The 10,972-nt window shown below is 35.8% G+C and overlaps 2 protein-coding genes across 2 annotated transcripts in view; one reads left to right on the top strand and one right to left on the bottom strand.

The window, feature by feature from the left end:
• Positions 1-5,415, bottom strand: part of LOC106873747 (RNA polymerase-associated protein LEO1) — a 43,752-nt gene extending 38,337 nt beyond the window's left edge. The window contains exon 1 of the mRNA XM_014921244.2: positions 5,319-5,415. Within this exon, the coding sequence (XP_014776730.1) occupies positions 5,319-5,358 (40 nt within the window). The 5' untranslated portion in view covers positions 5,359-5,415. The remainder of the gene's footprint in view (positions 1-5,318) is intronic.
• Positions 5,416-6,088: 673 nt separating this feature from the next.
• Positions 6,089-10,972, top strand: part of LOC106883544 (tight junction protein ZO-1) — a 593,195-nt gene continuing 588,311 nt past the window's right edge. The window contains exon 1 of the mRNA XM_052975956.1: positions 6,089-6,923. Within this exon, the coding sequence (XP_052831916.1) occupies positions 6,644-6,923 (280 nt within the window). The 5' untranslated portion in view covers positions 6,089-6,643. The remainder of the gene's footprint in view (positions 6,924-10,972) is intronic.

Raw genomic sequence — 10,972 nt, forward strand, 5'->3', positions numbered from 1 at the left:
AGCAGGAAATGTGGTGTCAAAACAGGAAGTGTGTGTAAGGGGAGACAAATGTTTTTAGTTGGAGTTATGAACTCTTTTTCAACAGGAAGTTTATGTCTGTTCCTAGATAAATAAGGTCACTGAGGGGTATGTGTGTTAAGAAATGGTTGGAATTTCTCTATGAAAAGATTCTCCTTGTTGATTCTTTCTTGTGTGGAGATTCTGTCTTTACATTGATAGAAAGGGAATATAAGGAATTTAGGGTTTTTGTTTCTGGCGCAAGAGTCTATATGGCCACTGAGTGGAATTTGGCGGTATTGAGGGAAATTTATTTGTTCTTTATGGACTGCTACTCTTCTACACAACGGGAGGCTCGTCTGTCGGAGAGACCCAGTCATTTTACCACCAATGCTGGGCAACCTTCACCTGCAGCTGATATCTTTCCGTTTTTAACACTATAAGAGATATTTACTCAAGATGAATACCACAGTTTAGAAGACCGTCAGTATAGAAACACTTTATGTATGTATACAGTTTGCTAACTTAGAAATTGTTTATTATGAATGGGCATATTTTCATAGGGTTCTGCAAAGAAAGCATTTTCTTGAAGGTTACATTATTCAAAATTCTGTTTTTCTTTGGTTCCTTTATTACCAAGGGACTTTGGAACTATTGGATGTCTACTCCATTAAAGGAGCAGAGAAAGGCCTGTTTATTTATTTTTCTTCAAATTTTGGAACGGTTTAAACTTTTGTTTTTGACATTGCAGAATTCACACATCACTGTCTTAGAAGTGGCAACAAGAACTATTTGTCAAAGTATTGGTTGCACTAATAAGACAAAAAAACAAACCAAAAGCCTTTGCCCCAAACTATTAATTAAATGCACATAAAATTTAAACTCTATACTTGCACAGTCCAAGACAAAAAGAAAAACAAAAAGACAAACAAACAAAAACTAGCATTGAAGAAAAATTAACCCTTTTTTAAATATATTTCTGTTGAAATACAGTGCTTTGTTTGGTGTTTGGAACATAGAAAAACATGAAATTTTTGATGGAAGGTTTTAATTTAGATTATTTTAAAGCAAGAAGTTTGTATCAGAATCATTATCACTTGAAAAAAAAAAAATTTTTTAGTGGTACTTAAAGTGGAGGGAAGTTATGGAAGAGAGAGACCTAGGAAAACATGGGACGATCTCAAAACGCTGAGCCTTATGAAGATGACAGAGGATCCAGATATATGGTGCTTTGCTATACTCGAGAAGACCTGCTCACCACAACAGAATTGAGATCCTAAAACCAAGGTGCCATGTAAAAAAGCATTCAGTACAATCTGTTAAGAGGTTGGCGTTAGGAAGGGCATCAAGTATAGAAACCAAGCCAAAACAGACTCTGGAACTTGGTGTGGTGCTTGGCCTTGCCAGCTCCTGTCAGGCTGCCCAATCCATGCCAGCATGGGAAACAGATGTCAGACGTTCATGGATGATCACAAGAGCCAGAATGCCTTTTATCATCAGAGCTCTACTGAACCATATACACCTGGGTTTAAACCACAACTAAACACACTCTGCCTGTGAACAATGTACAGCTAAACTCCTCACACTACTACATATCTATTACCCAACAAATTCTACACGAAGCACTTCATGCCTCTAATGAAATACATAGTTCATATATTTCAATTAATTTTTCAATAATCAATAATTTAAAGGCATTAAGTAAAATAACTAATTCTCCATTATTAATTAAGCTAGTTTTTAAAAAAATAACTGCACAAAAGATGCCTATATAAAAATTATCATGGAAAGCTTAAAGCTAAACATAGCATCATTATCATCATCATTTAATGTCTATTTTTCCATGCCTGCATGGGTCAGAATTCTGCTGAAGCAGATCTCCTATGGCTGTACGCCTTTCCTGTCTGCAACCCTCGTCTGTTTCCAGGTATGGTAATATTTCCTCATGGCCAGTGGTACTTTTCACAAAAGACTAGAAATGAACAACACTGCATTTATGATGGTGATGCTTGTTTACAACTATCATGTAACATCAAAACAAGGAGACACACACACACACATGCAGGCTGGGGCTCCACCTTGAAGGGTTTTAGTTAACCAAATCAACTCCAGTACTTATTTTTAAGCCTGGTGCTTATTTTGTCATCTCTTTTGCTGAACTGCTAAATGCAGATGTAAACAGACAAACACCAGTTGTCAAGCAACTGGGGACAAACATATCACAAAGATACACACAGATCATCATTGTTTAACGATTCTGCCAGCTTGCTGCCTTGTGTTTGTATAATGTATAAAAGAGGGTTTATAAGCCAAGATATGAGGCCATATAACAGTTTCATTGATTGATCTCACCACATTCTTCTATCTCCATGTGAAATACATTAGCCACCATATGTATTAGTGGTGTTTAGTGTATCAATAAAGCTGATCAGTTATCTACTTCATTAAATCACAGCTATCAATATTAATCAACACCACTATGATGATGTATGGTAATGAGACACAGGTCTTGAAGACTGGAAAGAAACGAAGCGAGCATGTTGCTTGATGTGCAATGTTAAGTGTGTGCATAAACAACACAGTACGAATGTGCTGAGAGAAAATTAGGCACAAGAGGAATCAGATGCAGTACGCAAGAAGAAGACTGCGTTGGTATGGACATGTGATGTATATGAATGAGGACAGTCGTGTGAAGAAGTATTGATCACTGAAAGTGGATGGAGCTTGCAGAAGAGGGTATGAGATAAAGTGAAGGCTGATCTCAGGCTATCAAACTTCTCAGAGGAAATGACAAAGGACTCAGATGACTAGTAAAATGAGATTTTTGAGAAGGCTCACCCAACTCAATAAAATTCTGGAAGCACTGTGTGTGTGTGTGTATGTACAACTGGAACTTTTCTCCAATTTCCTCCGAATGCCTTGCTTCCCAGGGCATAGATACACGGAAGCTCTGACATCTGGCAACTGATTTGGTAAACACCCACAAAATTGTTAACCATCGTGCTAACAAAAACCTTGAGCACCTTTTTGAGCTCCATGTGTTTAACACATGTGGGCATGCCAACAAAGTCACAAAACAGCACAGCTCCCATGACTTTCAGAAACATTTTTTCACACTCAGAGTTGCTGAAGCATGGAACAAACTACCTGCATCAGTTGTTAGCTGCCGAGACATAGCATCCTTTAAAACTCCCATACTTCCTGAAATTCACCAACACTACACCTGATATCCCCACCTCCATATGCATGCACACATGTATATCATGACTTCACTTCTTGCCATTTGTACATAATTCTATGTACTATACATGCACCTTTGATAAGTTGTAGTGCACCTGAGCACTATACACAACAATTTCGTTATCACTATCAAACTCTTACGTAGTTGCTTGACCTGCTAAAACAGAAGCCAAATTTTCTCAAATCATACCTTACTATCTTACAAAAAAAGACGCAATGGATAATGTTAGCCCTCAATGCACAATACATTAAAAAACAAACTCCGGTTGGTATGGTCAAGGCTGGAACTACTACGATCTTAGGCCTGCTCAATCTGGACTCACCTGGGTCTGAACATTATCTAATCGAACAAACGAGGGCAGCCTCTCTTTTATGCATGGGCAACTTGTAGTCCTTTATTTACGACAGGCACAAAGCGATATGTAAACATACGTTTTCACTAAAATTTTCTAATATAATCTTTAGGTCCGACTTCGTTAATTTAAACTATTTACATTCTCGGCATAACTAGTCTGGGGGGGGGGGGTAAAACCCTGTAGTTATGCCACATTCTCTTTCCTTCATTCACTCATACTTTCTCTCAATCATTTTTTAATAATCTGTTTGGTGCATATATAATACAAGGTGTACTTTGTTAAATTACGATTTTACTAGTGTGATCTCATTTACGACAAGCAATATTTCTCATAAGGTTCATTGTCCCAAAAATGTTGCCAGCTCCTACTCAACTCGCAAGAAAAAACAGCCAAATCCTTCTCAAATCACACCTTACCTCCATCATCAGACATCGACTACTCTCATCAAATTGAATACTATGGATCGCTCTCATGCTAGCCTTTGTCAACTAGAGTCAGCTAACCTAGAATGGTACTTTATTTATCGATGTCAAAAGAGACGAAGTTGACCTCGGCGCCATTTGAACTCACGACGCAAAAAGCATTTCACCCGAAATTTTAACACTTCTGCCAATTTGTCGCCTTACCTACCATCTTTAAAAGAAATGGAAGGACACATTGGATACTGTAGTCTGATACATACTGATTCAAAGACAGGATGGTCACAGACACAATACTTTTCATCATAGGTCTACGTGAACGATCAGGGCTGACACGATGCTACTCGCCAAACGAGAAGCAAAAAAGAACTTTGCACCACTCGAAACTAACGGAGCCTCTATGTAGGTATTCGATCTACTAGAAATAATAACAGATCTTTTTCAAATCACAACCTACAGCTTTTGAAGATAGATTGAATATGGTCTTAGGCTTCTTGCACGAAGAAAAAGCATGTTTACAGCTGAAATGCTTTTTATCATGTGTTCTATCAGGGCTAACTAAACAACAAAAACTGATTAAGTTTTGTCAGTTGCAAAGAGACAGTGTTTATTTCAAGAGTATTTTTCGGAATATTTAAGATCGATCCGTTAAATTCAATAACAGCTGAACATCACAGCAGCTATACGTAAAACAGACCCGGCATTCTTTCGTTAGAATGCTGCTTCTAACCAAAGAATGCCATAGACCCCATGTGGTTTTTGTAGAATTGGTTACTTCCAGGCGTAATAATCACGCGATTCACAGATGCGAAAAGAAATGAAAGACCACCGAAATACAAAACCCACGATGAGGAAGGATAAAAACTATATTTGAATGAGCTGTTGGTGTTGTTCAGCCCCTCGTTAGCTCTCATCGAACCATGGTTCTAGCTATGGCTATCCTGTTTGTTTTATTATTCGGTTATAGAGTAATCTAGGGTTACATTAGCAAATGCGTGTGTATTTTTGTGTTCTTTTAAAATGATCAGGGTGGTTTGATATGATTTGGAGTAAAATTTGGTGGCTGCGATTTCTAAACAGGTCCTGCCACCGCTTTTAAAAATGCTTGTTCGTTCCCTCGCTGTTAATTAAATAAAAGATAAAGAGAAAATGGATACAACTACGACGGTTAAAACGATAACAAGCATACACGAAGGAAATAAAATCATAGACGACACATTTTTTTCAAATATGCCAACATTAAATTCGATGCTGGTACAGCGAAATGTCGTGAAGTAAAGCAATAAAGAGACAAAAAGCAACATACGAGCTTCGCTGTCGGTATCACTTCCAAATAGCTCCTCCATATTGGCTATACCGTACCGGCGTGACGTCACACATCCACCAACTTCCTGTCACCTACAATAAACATTGTAACTTTTCTTTAATTTATTTTTCCCACTTTAAACTCAAATTAATTTTAATTTTTTAATTTCTATTAAAAATATAATATGTATATATAAAATAATTATATATTTCTGGTATTTATTGAAATGAAAGATGATAATTTGCTTGTGAATATTACGCAAATAGTATTTCAAGTTCTTTCATTTTCTTTTTGTTTTCCATTCTAACTCAATTTAATTTCACTTCAGATTTTTTTTTCATTAAAAATTAATATATTAAAATATTACAAAATATTATATTGGTATTTAGGGAACAAAAGTAATAATATTTACTTACAAATATTATTTCAAGTTTTTTTTTTACCATTCTAACTAAATTTAATTTTTCGTGTTATTTCTCAGTAAAAGAAAATATAAAATGAAATAAACATTTAAAAATATATTTCTGGTATTTACAGAGCGAAAAATAATGTTTACTTGTAAATATTACGCAAATATTGATTTCAATTTTTTTTGTGTGTGTTTTTCCACTCTAACTCACTTTTAATTTTCAATTTTTCATTTTTAATTCTCATTAGAAAAAATAAATACATTTCCAAATATATTTTTGTATTTATTGAGTGAAATAGATTTTCTTGTGAATATTATGCAAAGTACAATTCACGTGACACAAACAAAGCCACATGTACCAGACAGACGGCTGTGTGATATGCTTACTGCTCTTCCGTCAGTGCTCTCAGTAGACGGGCGCACATGTGGAAGTAAGAGAATTTCCCTTGCTTGAAGAAGGAGGGAAGGGATTTACACATATTTATATTTATATATTGCTCAGACTTGCTGGCCTTTTATTATTTTTTAAAATTCTGTTAGCTTTCTCACTAGGTACAGCAAGGATCATTCGTGTACAGTTTATATGTATATATATATTATAATCTCTGAAATGAAATCAGTAGGGTATATATAGACTTAGAAGACTAGGCTGGAGATCGTAAGAGTACACGAAAGTATTTGTAATATAAATTTAGTAGTGTTGTTAAATGAAAAGTAACCGGTTTTATGTTTATGCTTTAGTTAGGCCTGCTTAGTTTATATTAATATCTATTATATTTAGTGGCTGCTTTTTGAGTGTGTGAGTGTGTATGCGTGCGTGTTTTATATTCAGTGTTTGTTTTGTTTGCGGCCAAGTCTATCGGAATGTAACCTCAACGGGGCACCCCACCCTAGCTTAAGCCACAGTCGATCAAAAATGGCGAGTAAAGGTTATATTTCTCGTCTAATTGCAAAACACAAGTCCACAATTATTAACGATTTGGATGTTTTAAAAGTACTACCCAGGCTTGTACATAAAAGTGTTCTTACAGCTGGCGAAGAGCACGAAATAAGTTCGCATGGAGATAGTAAAACTCGTGCAGAAGTATTTTTAGATATCTTGTCTGACAAAGGCGAAACTGCTATGCACGAATTTTGTGTTGGATTGGAAGATACCGCCCCGCATTTGTTGACATCGTTTCTTTTGGATAATACAGGTAAGTGCTTATTAATTTTCCCCTTGTTTTTCTGTTTACATGTCCTCCTACTTATTTTTCCAGCCCTACTAACAGCACTTGTTGTTGACAAATAAGTAACAAACAGCATTTGGTTGTCAAAGATTAAAAAAAATATATAGTCTTTAGTTGTTGATGTTGTTTAGCCCCCGGTCGACCATGATCGAACAGACCTATTACTGATCAAAGGAGTTCTAGTTGCGACTATACGGCCTTTTAAAGGGTTTTAGACATATCAAGAATTGTATATTCTTCCTTGTTAAGTAAGTAGCAGCTAAATCTAGCCTGATCGATCAAACCTATATATAACGATCAGATGCGTTCTAACCGTGACCACCCCGCTTTAAAAAATTTTATTTCAAACATTTTGCAGTGTCATACATCGACACTGTCCATTGTATTCTTTCTTCCTTGTGTGCTGTTACAAATCTGGAACTGATCGTGCACACCGATCAATGATCGAAGGTATTCCAGTTATGACCATCCCGCTTAAAAATTATTTCAGATATACTATGACAAGAACTATGTTACCCAGTATATCCTATCCTTCGTTGCTTCGTTTAATCCTCCCTGGCCTGATCAAACAGTTCTGTGATCAATGCATTCCAACCGCGACCATCCCGCCTTTAAAATGTTTTTAATAAATTTCAGACATACTGAATATATTCTTCCTTGTTTAATCTCAAATCAGCTCTGATCCGTCGGACGTATGATCAACGGCGTTCCAGTAGTGACCATCACGCTTTTGTTTTAATACTTCGGACGTAGTGTATCTAGAATTATTATATGTATCCCTCCCTGTTCGTTTAGCGCCAGATTTGGCCTGATTGTACTGACCTACAGATCAAAGCTATTTCAGTCATGACCATCCCGCCTTTTTCCCTCGGTATAGGCGCACATTATCGATCTTGTTTCAGAGGGTAAGACTGGTGTGTGACTTGAAAAAGGGACATTTGGCTGCTGTTTCAGACATTTCTGGAAACCACATAGGAGCTCCCTCATTGGCTCGGTTCGTCTTGCGTTGTGTGGCGCGGAGAAGACGCAATGTAAAAGGGGTTAGCAATTATTAGGTGGGACAAGTCGTTTCTTACTAAATCGTTTACTTTAATTTAACCGTATTGCGCTATTTTTAAAACCAACAGCGATACTACAAGGTACTTGCATGTACGTGTGTATGTGTATATGTATATATATATATATATATATATATATATATATGTGTGTGTGTGTGTGTGTATTGTTGGGTTAGTGTTAAATGTGTGTGTATGTATACGTATGGTTGTGTGTTTATACATATAGATACACGTGTGTGTGTAGGTTTTCGTATATTTAGATACGTGTGTGTGTGTATGCAGATGTGTAAGTGGGTGTATACAGATATGTGTAAGTGTGTGTATATGCAGATGTGTGTAAATGTGTGTGTATGTAGATATGTGTATAGATGTGTGTGTATATGTAGATATATGTGTTGATGTGTGTGTATGCAGATATATATGTAGATGTGTGTGTGTATGTAGATATATGTGTATGTAAGTATATATATATATATAGATAGATGTGTGTGTGTGTGTGCATATGTTGATATGTGTGTCTACATATTAGTGAGTGTGTGTGGGTGTGTGTACAGAAAAAATATTTAGGGTAACAGAACAAATGTTTAAAGTTTATTTGTATGATTTAGAAATTAGAAAAGAAAAATAGTAAACGTGGGCAAATTATGAAATATAGACAGACTTGTGTACTTTAATTATCGATATAAGATCGCTGACGTTCCAATCGTGACCATCCAGTTTTTCAGTTAGACATATTGTATTTAGAACTACGTTATTCTGTGTATCCTCCCTTATTAAGAGACAGTGGGGAATGATTTAACTATGGGATTCATTTTATAAGGCAACGGAACAATTTACATAGATTCGCTTGTTATTTAGCACCAGGTAAGCTTTGAATGAGCAAATCTATGGAGACGAAAATATTCTAATCATGGCTAGCACATCTTGTTATTTTTAGGCATAAGTGTATCTAGGACTAAATTATACCCTTGTGTTTTCAACGAAGTAGGATGTATGAGCGAGGAAGTGGAATTTTGTTTCTATTTCTAGCAAGTCGAGCGACCCACCACATACAAGACTAGCAAACTAGAGAGCCTTCCTTGAAAAGATAACTTGACCTGCTAGTTCTAACGACCAAATTACCCCCAAATGACACCCTACTACCTTATTAAAAAAGGAGAGACACATTGGATAACGTTGTCCTAGATATATTGTATGTTGATAGATGGGATGGCCACGATTGAAGCACCTTTGATCATAAGTCTTTTTCGATCAGGGCTGACTTAGGGTTAAACAGTTTCCTTTTAGTTTTTCGCTTAAAAGGAATTGTTAAAAAGATCTAAGACACTAGACGATAATGTTTAAAAAATGTTTATGTAATCTTTAAAAAGAAATGTTTGTAAATGTTTGATTTATTAAACAAATTTCATTCCACTGTAAATATATTGTTAGGAATATATCTAATTTATCGGCAAAGTAATTATTCCCAAGAAAATCTATATTCATTGTTCAATAAAAGACAGATTGTTAATAATTGTCTCAATCGGTGAGAAATAAGGATGTTTTGGGGTTTTTTCCTGTTATAACATGCCATTCCTAGTACACCCACCTTCTTTTTTCTAGATAAAAAATCATAAGGGGGAATGTAGTTCATACCCAATTCAATCCCTAATCAAGCTGATGTATAATCAAAACCGTTCCATTTATGACCATCTAGTCCTTCCTTTTAAAGACAAAGTATTAACTAAGGACTAGGTTATTAAAAGTGTTCTTTTTTTTTTGAGACAACAGAGTGCGGTATTAAGGAAGCTGCTTATATTTCTTTAAAAATCGAGCGATTACATTCAAAAACACCCTGTACTATTTTGCTTCAACCCTGACCAAATGATCTATGATGGAAACAAACTATTCCAGTCATGACTATCACGCTTGATTTTTTTTTTTTTGAAGGCATAGTGTTTGTTATTTAGGACTTATATTATCGAATGTCTTTTATATGTTTGACACTAGGGTGGTATGTGATTTGAGAGCATTTTTAACGTCCATGTAGTGGCTCCCTGGCTTTTAGTAGAACAGGGTGGGGGAGTTAGCATTTTTGGAATTGTTCCTTCTACATTATACGTGGAGGGTTTTTTTTTAATATTTTAAACTTCTCTGCACTTTTATTCTTTCCGTACCGTCTTAAAATGGAATGGGCAGGCTTGCTGATTGGAACGTGTGTTGTTTTTAAAAGACATTAATTTGTACCCTTAGCTATCTTCAACCTTGTTCGCGTTAACGAGGGAGCATTTACGGACTGCTAGAAACAGCAGCTAAATCTCCCTTAAATCACATCTTACCGGCTTAAAAAAAAGGAAGCAATGTGCAAATAATGTAATCCCAGATTTTACTTATATATGGAAAAAAAAAGTGCGACTAAGTTACAAGAACGAGCCTCTTCATGACCTTTCGAACTGCTTGAAATAGTAGTCAAATCTTCTTATCTTATCGCATTGTGTAAAAAATAATAAAAAGAAGAAATATAGCCCGATGTAAATTACACACCATCTGAATAAAGTACGGAATAGTCACAAGTGAAATGCTTTTGTTTCTAAGTCTTGCTGACCTAGGGTTAAACATCTGTACCAACAACAGCACATCGGCAAGGGAGTGTGATTGTTCAACTTGCTAGAAATAGTAGCCAAATCTCCATCAAATCTCATCTTACCGTCTTAAAAATAAGAGCTTTTGGATGACATACCTTTAGAACCGGTCTTTGTTTATGCTCCCCGTAACTTAGCAGTTCGGCATAAGAGACCGATAGAATATGTACCAGGCTTAAAAATAAAGATAAGAACTTGAGTCTATTTGTCCGACTAGACCCCTTCAAGGCGGTGCCCCGTCACAGTCCAATGAATGAAAAAAAGTAGACACGTTGTTTGATAATATATATATATATATATATATATATATATATATAAATAAGACAAGATGGTCACA

This window comes from Octopus bimaculoides, chromosome 23 (assembly GCF_001194135.2).
Source record: "Octopus bimaculoides isolate UCB-OBI-ISO-001 chromosome 23, ASM119413v2, whole genome shotgun sequence".
NCBI lineage: Eukaryota > Metazoa > Mollusca > Cephalopoda > Octopoda > Octopodidae > Octopus > Octopus bimaculoides.